A 14,841-nucleotide genomic window follows, 5' to 3' on the forward strand; every position below is an offset into this window, starting at 1 on the left:
GGAGAGAAGCGTTTTCTCCTGCAGCACGAACCCCCAACAAGGCACACACAAACTTTCTTGACACATCTTGACTCACGATACTATTCCTGCAGCAGAGGCCTGGCCCAGGTCAGAATGCAGAAGAAGATGCTGCTGCAAAAAAAGGAGGAGGATACGGCACGGTGGATTCCCGGGTGGTCGCCCACCCCAGTACTAACACCGCCTGGCGCAGCTTAACTTCGCTGTTCGGATGGGAAGCGGTGCTTTCTGCGCAGTATGGCCGTATCCATCAACCCTTGCTCGCCTCATCTATCAAATTAGGCACACTCTCCTATTTTATACGAAAATCCCTTCAATGGCTGTACCCTGGCCAGAGGTTAGGCAATTTTCTTGTTGCAGAAGTGTGCTTGGACCAGGTGCCTGTCAGTTCCCGCATGTGCATTCATACTATTATGTGCAGAATAACCCCTGGCCCAATCATCCAAAATGAGTGTAAGTGAAAAAGGACCAACTTGTGGTCATTTGAAATGAGAGGTCCAGTCATTTTGAAAAGTGATTTCATTTGTGAGTTTAAGCCCATATAAATGGTTTGTACAACACAAAAATGGTGTTAATTTAACAATAACAAGACAAAATTGGGAGCATCTTGAGAAATGGCAGATTATTCCTGGTTCTGTGGTAGCTGCAAACGCTAAAACTTCTACAAAATTTTTTTACAGGGTATTCCGCGCTAAAACGCGGTTTACCCCAGCTCTATTTCGGTTTTCACTGTTTTAGAGCGGTTTTCCCTGTCCCGCAACTTTTTTGCGCAGTTTTAGACGTTTGCAGCTACCACAGAACCAGGAATAAAATACCATCATAATGAGTGAGAAAATGTGACCCTTTTTGCTTAGCACAAAAATCAAGTATCTGTACAAAAAAGGCCACCATTGGGCTGTTTTTCATGAGGTTGGTGTACAGATCCAGGAAAGCTTGGGCATCATTTTCAGAATATGTACAGAAGTGGAGGATGTTATTGAAGATGGAATGACAAACACAGAATCCCTTTTTATGTACAGATTTCCCATCCAACACATGATGTGTGTTGGATTGCAATTTTGCTGAATGTTGTGCATTTTTAAGGTCTTTTCTTGCATTTTCTGTTCAAATTTCTCAGATTTTGGGAACACTTGGTTGAATCATGTACACAATAAAGTAAGTGTCTGGTTTTATATTCTTGGTTGTCACCTACATGTTGAATCTCACATGATTTTAGCACAACAAGATTTCCACAGTCATTTGTGACCTCTCATTCCAAAGGAGCACAAGGTCATACTTCACCAAACTGAACTGTACTAGGTGTTTTTGGCCATTTATTTTCACTCCAGCTACAACCACAAGGCACCAACACCATGCCCCACCACATGGAGGACGTTCCACACCTTCAATAAGGGCTCCTCCTGCCATGAGGTTTCCATGAAAACTGTTTCCTTTTGTTCTGTACATACCAAACAAGAAAATAGAAGAAAATAGAATATCAAACAAGAGATTCTTCTTCATCGGCCATGCAAGAACGATTCGACGTCGTGTCGAGGCTGCCGCCGGAGGTGGCGGTGGGGGTTCTGGCAGCTCTCGATTCGCTGGAGGACGTAATGAAGGGGGCGGCCCTCGTGTGCCGCGCCTGGTTCGCCCTCGCCACGCACCCCGCCCTCGCCCGCCTGTGGTACCGTCGGCTGCTGCGGCCCGAACCCCGCCTGCCCGACCTCTCCTGGACCGTGCGCCTCCCCCCCCCATCCGGCCACGCAGTGCACGCACGCAACGTGACCCAACACGCACGCCACGCACGCCACACACAACGCGACCCGACACTCACGCACACGCATCACCACACGCGCACACAGGAGAACCTGTGTACCGAGCTGCGGGCGTGCCGGGAGCTGGGCCTGAAGCGCGAACGCGAGCGCATCGCATACTCGCACCCGACCATGGATCGCTTCGTGTGGGCCGCGTCACGCGGCCACATTCGCATGATCGAGCAGCTCTGGCACAAGGTACGCACCCACACCCACACTACGCACTACACACTACACACACCACGGCCACGCCAACTTCACACCGACTCAGGCCTCTGTGTGCGTGTGCGGTAATGCGTGTGGGCAGGCAGAATCGGGAGTCGCGGGGAAGGGCCGAGGGAGAGGGAAGGCCAACGCGGTGCACAAGTTCTACCTGCTGGGGGACTCGCTGGTGGACACCAGCCACGGCCTGGTGAAGGGGGCCGCCTACCGCAGCGAGGAGAAGCGCATCCCGCTGCTCGTCGCCTGCGCGGCCGGCGAGCTTGCAGCAGCGAGCTTCCTTGTCGAGGTCAATGCGCGCCCCTTCACCATAAGCCACGCCCACACTTTAGGTACTGTGTATCTAACTAAGCAGTGTTGCTGTTGTTTGGGCCAACGATCAGAAAGGGGCGCCGGTGGACGTGAGCAACACGGAGATGCAGACGCCGCTGATGGCCGCCTCGTGGAACGGACATACTGGTACCAGAGCCCCACATTGCGTGGCTGCCGCCGGTTCTTCTTAGGGTCGAGCGTGTCTGGCTGACAATGTTCACTGCTATTATACTCGGCGGCCTGGCAGACACGGTGACGTTCCTGTTGTCCAAGGGAGCCGACGCCACGACAGCCGACATGGGCGCAAAGACGCCGCTCATGCTCGCTGCGTCGGAGGGCCATGCGGCCATCGTGCAGGCCCTTCTTGCACATCTGAGCGCCTTGGGCAAAGGTTTGCTGTCTGCTTTTTGCAGTTTCTTGTTCAACGTTTGATGTTTGATGTTTGCTGATGGTGTACACCAAACCAACATTGCGCGCGGCTCGCAGACATGAAGAAGATGGTGGAGAGGAAGGACCAGGACAAGCGGACGGCGCTGTGGTGGGCGGCATGCAATGGCCACGCGGATGTGGTGCGGCTCCTGCTCCAGCATGGCGCCAATCCACGAGTCAAGGACGCCGACAAGCGCACGCCAGGTACACGACCATTTTGTGTCAACGGTCATCATGTGGTGCTGCTGCTGACCGCACACGCGCGTCTTGGCAGAGGAGGCAGCGCTGGACGAAGGCCACGACGAGCTGGTGGAGGAGTTCTTCGGCCACCCGGCACGCAGCCAACGCAAGGATCGAGCGGCGCAGCGCAAGCGGCAGCGCAGGGAGGAGGACGCCGAATATGGCGACGAAGACGCTGATGCGGATCCAAGCAAGCCAACACGGCAACAACGACGCACATCACGTGCTGCCAACGAGGAGGACGAGGAAGAGGGTGTCGACCAGCAGGAGGCCACCGCCCCGCTCCGACGATCGCGCCGGTTACGCGGCCAAAAGGTGGATCAGACCGACTGAGCGCCGGACAGCATCCACCAAGGATCAGTCAACACACAATAAATGTGGTCGCGTGAATGCAGATGAAGAGGTTGCGGCCAAAAAGGAACGCCGCCCGTGGCCAAAGAAGGCTGCTGCAAAAAAGGAGGAGGATACGGCACGGTGGATTCCCGGGTGGTCGCCCACCCCAGTACTAACACCGCCTGGCGCAGCTTAACTTCGCTGTTCGGATGGGAAGCGGTGCTTTCTGCGCAGTATGGCCGTATCCATCAACCCTTGCTCGCCTCATCTATCAAATTAGGCACACTCTCCTATTTTATCGTACAAACTAACATTTCACACCAGGTGCTGTTCTTGGGTAACCATTGTACTAATTCCAAAGTGTTAGTCAAGTGACTAGATAAGGATGCCACAGTATGTGGTGTCACACTTACAATGCCCAAGAAGATCTGGCCAAGCTGTGTGTGCAAAATCTCACTCTCTCCAATGAAATTGAATTCATTAAAATGAGGAAAAACAAACTTCATGAACAAGGAGAACAAGCCTTCCTTGATCTTACACCAACCTCATGAAAAACAGCCCAATGGTGGCCTTTTTTGTACAAATACTTGACTTTTGTGCTAAGCAAAAAGGGTCACTGACCCTTTTCCATGAACACTTGGTTATGAAGTCCACATGAGCTGTACCATGACAGCATCATTGGGAGGGTTATTTTATTTAAAATGTTGACAATGGAGGTCAACTAATATCTCACACATGAAATGACATGTGGAGATGCTAAATAGGCACTCTGCAGGGCTGAACTCAGGGCAGTATTCTGGCAAAAGCTGATACTCTGCCCCAAGAGCTGAGATTGGCCCAGAGGCTGTCTTGCTGCTCCAGGCCCATTGATGGAAGGAGCAATTAGCACCTCAAACAGCATCACCAGGAAAAATAAAAGGAAGACAAGGTCAAAGTTACAAATTTCTTGCCCTTGCTTGCATAAGTATGTTATGGTTTAGCTTTCCATAATGATGTTGCATCACTCAAATCAGTCATAGGCCATGCCTGGACCAGATGACAAGGTTGTAAGATGTCAAGTGATATCTAAATTGCCAATTTGGACTCAGACCAAAATCTGTGATGATGTGTGCATGTGACCTTGTGGCCTGCTGATTTTGAGGAGTAGTTGAGAAAAAAGTGCACACAGTGAGGTGTGCCATTGGCTGGTGTTAGGGGTTGAGATCATGACTACACTGCTCTATAGCCCCCAAAAAGGTTGGTAGACAGTCAATTCGACAAGAATTTGAGGAATTCTCTTGACTGCAGCCATGACAATCAATATTTGCTGCACAGGGTACATGCCCCTCCCTAGGGCTGGAATTCATGGGTGATGGTAGGTGCTGGGGGGTGATGGCAGGCACTGGGTAAACAACAGTCAGATTAATTAGGTTCCACAATCAAAACAGTCAGGTGCAGCCCCGACCCTGAACTGTCCCTGCAACAGAGCATTTCATAGCAAAGCTGTGCTCTGGATGCTCAGCCACTGCAGTTGCCCTCTCCCACTGGATACACATGAACATGGAGAAGCCACCACAACTGAGCAGCTGTGGGCAACACAAACACATGTATTGAGTTTAGTGCTTGCTGCCCCGTCGAACTCTAGCATGTGAATGGAGAGACCCGTGCCTGATGGATACGGCCATACTGCGCAGAAAGCACCGCTTCCCATCCGAACAGCGAAGTTAAGCTGCGCCAGGCGGTGTTAGTACTGGGGTGGGCGACCACCCGGGAATCCACCGTGCCGTATCCTCCTTTTTGGCCGCAGCCTTCTTTGGCCACGGGCGGCGGGCAGATGGGAGCAGCTTGAACGAAAACGGTAGAACAGCATCTGTGAACGGTTATTTACCATCTGCTCCACTGTGAGCATCACACGAACAACAAAGACAGAGATCGCGGCTCGCAGACGTAAACCTCCTCCTTGCCGTACGCAGCTCCTTGTTTTTGCTGTTTTGTTGATAGACCCATCCCAGTGTCCTGCCTGCATCCTTTTCCAGTTGGCAGATCGTGGCGGCTTGTGGTCTTTTCGAAGCACGTCTTGTTCCAGACCAAGCCAGCCGCGTCAGTGTCGTCGCGGGATCGGCTGAGCGGAGGCGGCGTCGGGCTGGTGGTGCTCTTTCTTGTCTGTCTTTTCCTTCTTCTTGGCGCCTTCGATGAGGCCGACGTGCTGCTTGGCCTTGTACTCGAGCTTCTTGTGGCGGAGGGCCTTCATCTCCTTGGCCTCTGTCTCCACGTCGCGCTCCTCCTCTTCCTCCTCCTGCACGCCCTCGAAGCCGCCCGCGAAGCCCTGGATCGTTTCCCACTCCTCCTCCTTCCGGTGGCCCACCAGATCCAGCGAGCCGCCGTAGATCGAATAGATCGTGTCCGACGCGTGCGCGTAGATGTCCTCCTCCCTCTCCCGCTGCTCCTGCTTGACTGCACGACACACACCGTACACACCGCACACACCGCACACACTACGTGAGCTTTGAGAAGGGAAAGAGGTTGCACAGTGGTCGGCGTACCTTGCTGTTCCTTCTCGACCATCATCCGGCGCAGCCGGGATCGGGCGTGCGATGGCGGGAGCGGGGCCTTCAGGGCCGGCGCTGCTGGCTCGACCTCCGCTTCTTCCCGCTTCGTTTCATCAGCGACCGCCGCTTGCTGCTCAGACTCAGCGACGACATCGTCTTCGTCTTCGTCCTCGCGCGGCTCCTCCTCCGGCGCAACGTCCTCCTTTTCGGTGAGCTTCATCTCCTCGCGCTCGCGTCGCTTCTCCTCGTTGAGGTCGAGCTCGAGCCGCTTGATCCGCTTGATGTCCCTCTGCGTCAGCTTGGCCTCGTCGGCCTGCGCGCGCTCGGGGTCCAGCTCGACCTCGTCCTCCACCGCCGCAGCCTCGAGCCGGCCGCGCTTGCCCAGCGTCGACGCTGCCGGGCCGCCGTAGGCGATGAGGCCCGGACCGGCAAAGTTGAGCTTCAGACCGCGGGGCACCTCGACCTCGGCGGTCACCACCTCGCCGGTCGTCTCGCTCACGTAGGTGAGGGTCTTGGTCGTCACGCCCAGAGCCTTGGCCTCCTTGTCCTCGTACAGCACCGACGCCTCGTAGTCCCCGATCGCGTACTATGCGCAGCACGTGAGTGACCAAACGCACACGCACCACCGCATACGCACACGCACACACGCGAAGGAGGGATGTGTACCTCCTCTTCGCCGGATCCGGCGGCGTAGAGCTTGCGGGTGGCCCAGCAGACCACGGAGCCGTTCTGCTCGCGTCGGGTGAGGTGGCACTGGAGGCGGGTGCAGAGGTGGGGCGCCCTGCCCACGTGGCACACCCACACGTCCCGGTCGAGCTCCTCGTACCCGTGCCGATGGCACACCTCGTATGTACACACGTGCCGCTCCTCCTCCTCCTCCTTTCCCTCTTCCTTTTTTTCTGCCTGCTCTTTTTCAGTCTCTGTCGACACTGCAGGCCGCCTCGTTGGCGCGTCGCTGGTGGTGATCTTGGCCGACCGAGGCGCGGTGTCGAGCTCGGGCGACACTGGTGTGAGGCGCTCCTGCTCGCTCTGCTTGGCAGCATCGCCATGGGCGTGGCCGTGGCTGTCGTCACGGACTACGCGGGCGGCGGCGGCCCGGCGGTCATAGTCGTCTCGGGCGCGCAGTACATCGTCGCGCTCCCACTCGTCGACCCAGAGCGAGCGGCCGGTCTTGGCGTTGAACCAGTAGGGCAGCCCGCAGCCGGCGCCCGGGCGGTGGCTCACCTGCACGCTCCACTCGCCCTGGGCGAACATGGCGTCCCAGCGCCGCCGCCGGGCGTCCATCCACCGCTCGACGAGCCACAGGGCGTAGACGGGGCAGATCTGCTCGTCGGCCGTGCAGTGGTCGCCCGCGCACATGTGCAGGCAGTTGTGGCGGTGGCACAGGAAGATACGCTGATCATCGCTGCTGGTCTTCTTCCCCGCACTCGAGGGCGTCGGCGCCTGCTTCGCTGCGCCGGGCTTGTTTGTTTGCGGCTGAGGTGTGATGGGAGTCGTGGCGGCGGCGGTGGTGGTGGTGGTAGTAGAGGTGATGGTGGTCGATTGGGTGTCGACGAGGCCGGTGCAATCGGCGGCGCTGAGGCGCCGGATGTGGCGGCAGCCGGACTCGTAGCCCGCGCACGGCACGCCCTCCCGGAAGCGCAGCTGGCCCGCTGGGATCTTGTACCGCCGCTCCAGCTCGTCCACCTTGCCTGACCGTTATAAATAATTAAATTAAATTACACATTTATCGATATAAATCAAATCAAAAGATGGTGGTGCGCTTACTGAGGACAGCAAAGCCTTGCGTCCTGAACTTGTCCATGACCTCGAAGGCCTGCCAGATTTCGTTGCCTTCGAGCATGAGCGGCGTGAGGCGCTCATCCCCACTGGCGCGCAGGCTGGCGTCGTACTTGTCCCTCAACTCCACTTGGCTGAGGGTGTTGTAGGCCACCTGCACGAGGCTGAACAGCTCTGCCGCCTCCTCGGGTGCATCCTGATTTTTGTCTGGGTGGAGCAACAGCACCTTCTTTCGAAATGCCTTCTTGATGTCGTCGAGATGGGCTGTAGCCGGCACCCCAAGCAAATCGTAGTACGACTTGCAGCTTCGCTTGGTCGTTGCCAGCAGTGCTGCCGCCCCCTTGCCACCCTTTGCCGCCATGGCAGAATAGCGCGAATCTCAAGCTCGAGATTTGTGCCAGGGAATTGCTGGATGGAGAGCAATCAGGCGTTAACCTCTTAGAACCTACGGACCTCTTGTCCCCTGCTGGTGGTTTGCTTTCTTCACCTGTTGATGCAGATAAACAGATAGGTACGGGCTGAACCGAGGGCCAGAGGGCCAAAGCCAACGTTTTTGGTCTTGGCCGTCAGTCAACCTTCAACAGTGAAGGTTACAAGGACCGGTCTCTCAGATCAACAACGCAGATCTACGACAGGAGGAAGTCAAGCAGACAGGTATGCTGAGAAGAAACAAATCATCATCAAAGGAGGAGAGTGGCGGTGGACCGCCATCATCTCCTTCCAATGGAAAGAGAGGAAGTGGCAAGAAGGAGAAGGCAGACAAGGGCGAGAAGGAGAACAAGAAGGGGAAGGACAAAAAGGGCCTGAAGAAGCTCAAGAGCCGTATCGCCCTCTCACAAAACGCTTCGCTCTCCATCTCGAGCCCCGAAATCAACAGCCATCGCTCCAATTCGCTGCCCGAGCCAACACCCGCCCCCAGCCCTCCATCCACAGCCGGCTCTCCAGTCCACTCGCGAGGCGAAGCCCCCACCACGGAAAGCTCATCAAGCTCCTCTTCCTCGTCATCGTCGCGGCCCATGATGCGGCTACGTTCGGCCTCGCTCTCGTCGGCGTGTAGCACCATGTTGGCCTCCCTCTCGCTTCCCCTGTCCTCCTCCACCGCCTCCATCTCTTCCGTCTCCTCCTCCTCCTCTGCTTCTTCATCTTCTTCCGCCTCGCGCCAGGTCATGCTCGTCGAGAGATCGGAGGCGTGCCAGACCACTCCCACCCCCGGTATCTCTGGCTCCACTCCACCACCCGCGTCGTCGTCGTCTTCTTCCTCCTCCTCTCCTTCTTCCTCCTCCGACGTGTCGTCCGTGTCTTTTTCCGTGCCTGCTGCTTCCCCGCCTTCCTCTGCTCCATCTACTTCCTCCTCTTTGTCTTCTTCATCAGCATCAAGCAAACAGGCGGCGTCGTCATCGGCCTTGGCGCCCGGCAAGACGAAGCGGGACGCGAACGGTTTGTCATCATCATCAGGCTCCTCCTCGACATCATCGTCTTCATCGAATGCCCCGAGCACGACACCATATTCGGCGACTTCGCGGTCTCCGACATCATCGGTCTCTGCGTCGAGGGCTCCCTCTCCCCGTGCCACGACTTCTTCGTCGTCGTCGTCGTCGTCTTCATCGTCGTCGGCCCCGGCCGCGCCGTTCGTGCATCCCTACTTCGAGCCCTCCCGCTACCAGTACCACCAGGTCGACGGCTGGGCTCTCGCCACTCCCGTCTCCGACCGGGACGACCTTCCCAAGATGAGCGGCATCGTCAAGCTCAATATCGGTTCGCGTGATCTCCACCGTGCGTCGTGTGTCGTGTGTCGTGTCGTGCGGTGTCCACTCACATCTCGTGCTGTGTGGGCGGTCGCGCAGGTGGCGTCAAGTACGAGACGACAGTGGGCACTCTGGTGTCGCGAGGCGACAACTTCTTCACGACGCTCTTCTCCCACATGTTCGCCACGCTCAAGGACGAGGAGGGCTACTACTTCATCGACCGCGATGGCGAGTATTTCAAGCCGCTGCTCTCCTACCTGCGCACGGGCGAGCTCCGCGTGCCGCCCGGCATGTCCAAGATGTGCGTCGAGCGCGAGGCCCACTTCTACCTCATCGATCTCAACAACAACAGCATCGCCGACGGCGCGCCGCCGGTGGGTACGCAGCTGGCCGGACCACCGGTGTACCACCCGTCGCCGCTCGGCTGCTCGCTCGCGCGACCCAACGCGCGGTCCTACTTCCTCCGCTACGACGGCGTCTACGTCCAGAAGACCCGCGACGGCGAAGACTTCTTCGCGTACTACCGCTTCTTCCGCGACGGCAAGGTGTGTGTTGTGTGTGTTTGTGTGTGTCACGCGTGCTTGCTTCGTCTGCTGAATGGAGTGCTGACCTTTATGAGTTTGTGGGGGCGTGTGGGAGGGCAGGTATCGATCGTGACGACGTCGCGCCACAAGGTGCAGAACAAGGTGAACAACACGTACGAGGTCATCGAGGGCGAGTGGCTGCTCATCCGGTCCAACTTCCAGAGGAAGCCCACCATCCTTATGGGTACGCTACCCCATTTCTTCGTTCAGCGTCGCCTTTACTTGCTGACACCCACGCACACGCACACGCGCCACCGCACACGCGACACGCACACGACGCACATAGGTTCGTTTGGCTATAATTCGATCCAGATCCACTGGCGATCGCCGCGAGACAAGAAGCACGTGGACTGCAACACGCTCCACTTCTTCCCCTCGTTCGAGCCGCCGACGGACCTGCTGTTCTCCAACCAGCACTGTCGGATGGGCAAGAAGCAGTACCACCGCCTCAACTTCAAGGACGACCACCAGGTCACCATCACCGTCATGGAGAAGGACCAGCAGCACCACCGCCTCATGAACAGCATCAAGCGCACGGCCACCTACTCCCTCGAGAAGGAGGAGGTCGTGACCCTCAGCATCAACGACGACTTCTTCCCGGAGCCCATAATCTCGCTGGGCACCGTGCTGTTGGAGCGGCGCGTCGAGCGGCAGGTGGTCGGGCAGCGGGAGACCTGCCGGGTGTACCTGGCCGTGGACAAGCACGAGGAGGAGGACGACGACGAGATCGACATCTACACCTTCCTCCGCACGTCATCGCCGCCGGTCTCGCTCAACGACGACGACACGGCCAGCAGCGACGATGACGAGTACCGCGACATGTACGCCGCAGCCACGGTCACCAACAACGCGCCCGCTGCGACCAACAACAACAACAACGCGTCCGGTGGTGGTGGCCCCAACGCACGCACGCGAAGCGAGAGGAGCCTGAGCCAGTGACGCGCACAAGTCAAGAAGGACGACCGGTTCGAGAGTGTGAAACGGGTTAGAACAGCCAATCCGACCTTTTTGGAGGGCCCACGATACCATGACTGAATATAACTTGCATTATATAACCCACTTGGCTGACGTGTGAACAACGGAGCCTATGCTCCCATTTTCAGTTGATGTTTGCTATTTACAGCGTTCTATCTCACAAAGAGACAAAGCTTCGGTGCGCCACCTAGGGTCAGCGTTGTTCGTCGAGGTAGGCCGCGAAGCGATGGACGGCCAGCTCTTGCTTTGAGCACACCAGCGAGTGAGGCCGCTTCTCCCGCACGAGCTGGATGGCCTCGTGAGGGGCGAAGCCCTCTTCGGCCACCAGGTAGCACGCGATTACCATCCCTGGAGACGTGGAGAAGCTGAAAGTTAATCGCGAGGGCGTGTAGTGAGTAACAACATTTAGTGGCTTACCTGTTCTACCCAGACCAGCACAACAATGGATGGCAACGGCTTGGCCGCCGGCTAAGGTACTTCGCACCTCATCTACAACGCGTGCGAGTTGTGCATTTGTTGGGCAGGAATAGTCTGGCCAAGACGCTTTCGCGTCAGAGTGCAACCGACTTGTGGAGAAGATAGGAACGTACCGGGAAGAGGGATGTGCAGCAACTGGGGTGCACCTTCGCCGAGCAGGTGCAGCCCATTTCGATGAATGTCGCGATCGGTGAGATTAATCACCACCCTCACCGCTAACTGTTCCTGCAATCGTAGCAGCTGGAGCACAGATGTGGGCTGGCACATGCCTGCAATCTTGTCCGCTACGACCCAGCTGAAGTCGTGAGGGATAGCCTGCAGTTGTCGAAGCTCATCTAAGGTTTCGGGTGCCGGCATTCTCGTCCTCCCCGCAGATGGACAAAAAAGAGTTTGCCTGCGTTCTGTCGGACTTTCGCGCCAAAAAAAGGCGCCAAAGAGTTCAGGCACTGATTGGTGGGCGCTAATGTTGTTGGGCAATTTTTTGCAGGCCAACGCCACTTTCTGGTGGAGACAAGAAGGAAGCGGAAAGATGAAAGACCTCAAGGAACCGCTGACGACAGCCAAGCACGCGAGGAAGGTGAACAAGCACTGCAGCTGCCTGTCGTTTTCGTGCCGGTGGAAGATCTTCAAGTGCTTCCGTGCCATCCGCAAGAAGTGCTGTTGCTGCGTCAAGTGCTGACTCGATCGCCTTCCCTTTCTTACGCCACCGCTATTTATGATGTACCATAAACATGTACAGAATTATGCCACCTCTTATTTATCGTTTGCAATTTGTTCTGGTCGGCCACGTTGGCGAAGAAGGCCTCCTTCCCCAGGGGCCGTGAACTGCGTCTTGCTGAAGGATAGACCATTAATTCATTATTATTACTCCGCCCACTCCGAAATTGCAGGCCTTGTGGTCCTGGTCTTGGGCCAAGGGGCCACAACATCTTTCGATTACATCAAGAGCAGGCTTTCTTGTGGAACTGTCGCGTTCGTTCGGTTCCCACTAACACTCCAATCTCTGACCAGGGACCGATCCTTCGCATCCTAGCGATTTTATCCACCACATAATTCTACATAACATGTCCAGCGAAGAGATCGTTGAAACCCCCACCGAGACGTACGCCCGCCAAATCCCTCATCCAAAAATTGCAAGCTTGAGAAAGAATGTAGCAATTTAATTGATTCTCTGCGATAACACCCAACCTCTTCATCATCTTCTCCCTGCCCATTCTTTATCAATCTCATCTTCAATTCCACCGCTACGCTGCAGGGAGGAGACGCCCAAGACGGATCAGCAGGAGCAAGCCGGCGGCAAAAAGCGCGGGAAAAACGTGGCCGCTCTTGCCGGCTCCCTCGGCGCCTCCATCCCCATGGCCGCCCCCGGCGGCGGCCGCGGAGGTGGTCGTGGTGGCCGCGGCGGCGGCAAGGTCGCGGCGCTGGGCCAGGGCCTCAACCTCAACGCACTGCTCGGGTCGGGCGGTCCGCCCGGCATGGGCCGCGGCAAGCCGCCCAAGAAGCAGGCCGAGGCCGAGGCGACGGCGGCGGACGAGGAGCCGGGCAAGAGCAAGGAGGACGAGGGCGAGGACGAGGCCGAGCAGAAGGCCCGCGAGGAGCTCGAGCGCGAGAAGGCAGCGACCACGACGACTGAGGAGAGCGGCAGCCTGGTCCACCGCACCAAGAACCGCCCGCGACCCACCCTCCGGCGCCAGCCCTCCGAATTCCCCGTCCCGTACTCTACGCCTCATGTGTGTGTGCGTGTGTGTGGTGTGTCGTGCGGCTCACCTGTCCGGTGTGGCGGCGCATGCGGTGGCACAGGTGGAAGCCGGAGGACGGGCAGCCGGAGGAGGAGGGCGGTGCGGTGACGCTCGCGCAGCTCAAGGCCGTCGCTGCCGCCGAGGCCGCCGCCGCCGGGGACGAGAGCCCCCAGCAGGAGCAGACCGAAGAGGGCACCGCCGCCGCCACCGCCACTACCAACGAGCAGCAGCAGCCCGCCGAGGACGACGCCGCTGCCGAGGAAGAACAGAAGCGGAAGGAGGAGGCCGAGCAGGCTGCCGCCGCTGAGGAGGAGAGGAAGCAGAAGGAGGCCGAGGAAGCCGCCGCTGCCGAGGAGGAGCGTAAGCGCAAGGAGGCTGAAGAGGCCGCCGCTATCGCAGCCGAGGAGGAGAGGAAGAGGCTCGAAGCCGAGGCCGCCGCCGCCGAGGAGGACAGGAAGCAGAAGGAGGCCGAGGAGGCCGCCGCCGAAGAGGAGCGCAAGCGCCAGGAGGCCGAAGAAGCCGCCGCCGCTGCCGCCGAAGAGGAGCGCAAGCAGAAGGAGGCCGAAGAAGCCGCCGCCGCCGCCGCCGAAGAGGAGCGCAAGAGGAAGGAGGCCGAGGAGGCTGCCGCCGAAGAGGAGCGCAAGCAGAAGGAGGCCGAGGAAGCCGCCGCCGAGGAGGAGCGCAAGCAGAAGGAGGCCGAAGAGGCCGCCGCCGAAGAAGAGCGCAAGAGGAAGGAGGCCGAGGAGGCCGCCGCTGCCGCCGCCGAGGAGGAGCGGAAGAGGCTCGAGGCTGAAGCCGCCGCCGAAGAGGAGCGCAAGCAGAAGGAGGCCGAGGAAGCCGCCGCCGCTGCCGCCGAGGAGGAGCGCAAGCAGAAGGAGGCCGAGGAGGCTGCCGCCGCCGCCGAGGAGGAGAGGAAGCGCAAGGAGGCCGAGGAGGCCGAGGCTGAAGCCGCCGCCGAAGAGGAGCGCAAGAGGAAAGAGGCCGAGGAGGCCGCCGCCGCCGCCGAGGAAGGAGGAAGAGGAGCGCAAGAGGAAGGAGGACGAGGAGGCCGCCGCTGCCGCCGAAGAAGAGCGCAAGAGGCTCGAAGCCGAAGCCGCCGCCGAGGAGGAGCGCAAGCGCGAGGAGGCCGAAGAGGCCGCCGCTGCCGCCGCCGCCGAGGAGGAGGAGCGGAAGAGGAAGGAGGCCGCCGCTGAGGAGGAGCGCAAGCAGAAGGAGGCCGAAGAGGCCGCCGCCGCCGAAGAAGAGCGCAAGAGGCTCGAAGCCGAAGCGGCCGCTGAGGAGGAGCGCAAGAGGAAGGAGGCCGAGGAGGCCGCCGCCGCGGCTGCTGAAGAGGAGCGGAAGAGGCTCGAGGCCGAGGCCGCCGCCGAGGAGGAGCGCAAGCGCAGGGAAGCCGAGGAGGCCGCCGCCGAAGAGGAGCGCAAGCAGAAGGAGGCCGAAGAGGCCGCCGCTGCCGAGGAGGAGCGGAAGCGCAAGGAGGCCGAGGATGCCGCCGCTGCTGAAGAAGAGCGCAAGAGGAAGGAGGCCGAGGAGGCCGCCGCCGCCGAGGAGGAGAGGAAGAGGCTCGAGGCTGAAGCCGCCGCCGAAGAGGAGCGCAAGCAGAAGGAGGCCGAGGAAGCCGCCGCCGAAGAGGAGCGCAAGCGCCAGGAGGCCGAGGAAGCCGCCGCCGAGGA

The 14,841-nt window shown here is 58.8% G+C and overlaps 5 protein-coding genes across 5 annotated transcripts, besides 2 other annotated features; 3 read left to right on the plus strand and 2 right to left on the minus strand.

Annotated features, from left to right (window-relative positions):
- Positions 1 to 108: 108 nt before the first annotated feature.
- Positions 109 to 173: a sequence feature (Protein overlapping with rRNA (ACA1_276500, ELR15434.1) was converted to a misc_feature.).
- Positions 174 to 190: 17 nt separating this feature from the next.
- Positions 191 to 196: a sequence feature (Protein overlapping with rRNA (ACA1_276500, ELR15434.1) was converted to a misc_feature.).
- A 1,414-nt stretch (positions 197 to 1,610) lies between these two features.
- ACA1_276610 (Ankyrin repeatcontaining protein) lies at positions 1,611 to 3,344 on the plus strand (the record flags this gene model as incomplete). The annotated part of the gene is made up of 7 exons (XM_004337400.1): positions 1,611 to 1,733; positions 1,860 to 2,009; positions 2,119 to 2,362; positions 2,418 to 2,489; positions 2,590 to 2,733; positions 2,829 to 2,975; positions 3,046 to 3,344. The coding sequence occupies 7 exons, from the start codon at positions 1,611 to 1,613 to the stop codon at positions 3,342 to 3,344; spliced, it is 1,179 nt and encodes a 392-aa protein (XP_004337448.1).
- Positions 3,345 to 5,424: 2,080 nt separating this feature from the next.
- ACA1_276620 (DnaJ domain containing protein) lies at positions 5,425 to 8,012 on the minus strand (the record flags this gene model as incomplete). The annotated part of the gene is made up of 4 exons (XM_004337401.1): positions 5,425 to 5,777; positions 5,867 to 6,458; positions 6,539 to 7,563; positions 7,640 to 8,012. 4 exons carry the CDS (start codon positions 8,010 to 8,012, stop codon positions 5,425 to 5,427), a joined length of 2,343 nt encoding a protein of 780 aa, XP_004337449.1.
- Positions 8,013 to 8,307: 295 nt separating this feature from the next.
- ACA1_276630 (K+ channel tetramerization subfamily protein) lies at positions 8,308 to 10,919 on the plus strand (the record flags this gene model as incomplete). Its single annotated transcript, XM_004337402.1, has 5 exons — positions 8,308 to 8,863; positions 9,023 to 9,406; positions 9,496 to 9,941; positions 10,041 to 10,164; positions 10,267 to 10,919. The coding sequence occupies 5 exons, from the start codon at positions 8,308 to 8,310 to the stop codon at positions 10,917 to 10,919; spliced, it is 2,163 nt and encodes a 720-aa protein (XP_004337450.1).
- Positions 10,920 to 11,148: 229 nt separating this feature from the next.
- ACA1_276640 (uncharacterized protein) lies at positions 11,149 to 11,789 on the minus strand (the record flags this gene model as incomplete). The annotated part of the gene is made up of 2 exons (XM_004337403.1): positions 11,149 to 11,303; positions 11,546 to 11,789. 2 exons carry the CDS (start codon positions 11,787 to 11,789, stop codon positions 11,149 to 11,151), a joined length of 399 nt encoding a protein of 132 aa, XP_004337451.1.
- Positions 11,790 to 12,496: 707 nt separating this feature from the next.
- Positions 12,497 to 14,364, plus strand: ACA1_276650 (IgA-specific serine endopeptidase; the record flags this gene model as incomplete). Its single annotated transcript, XM_004337404.1, has 3 exons — positions 12,497 to 12,534; positions 12,688 to 13,146; positions 13,233 to 14,364. 3 exons carry the CDS (start codon positions 12,497 to 12,499, stop codon positions 14,362 to 14,364), a joined length of 1,629 nt encoding a protein of 542 aa, XP_004337452.1.
- Positions 14,365 to 14,841: the final 477 nt, after the last annotated feature.

Source organism: Acanthamoeba castellanii (genome assembly GCF_000313135.1).
Source record: "Acanthamoeba castellanii str. Neff unplaced genomic scaffold scf7180000084774, whole genome shotgun sequence".
Lineage (NCBI taxonomy): Eukaryota > Discosea > Longamoebia > Acanthamoebidae > Acanthamoeba > Acanthamoeba castellanii.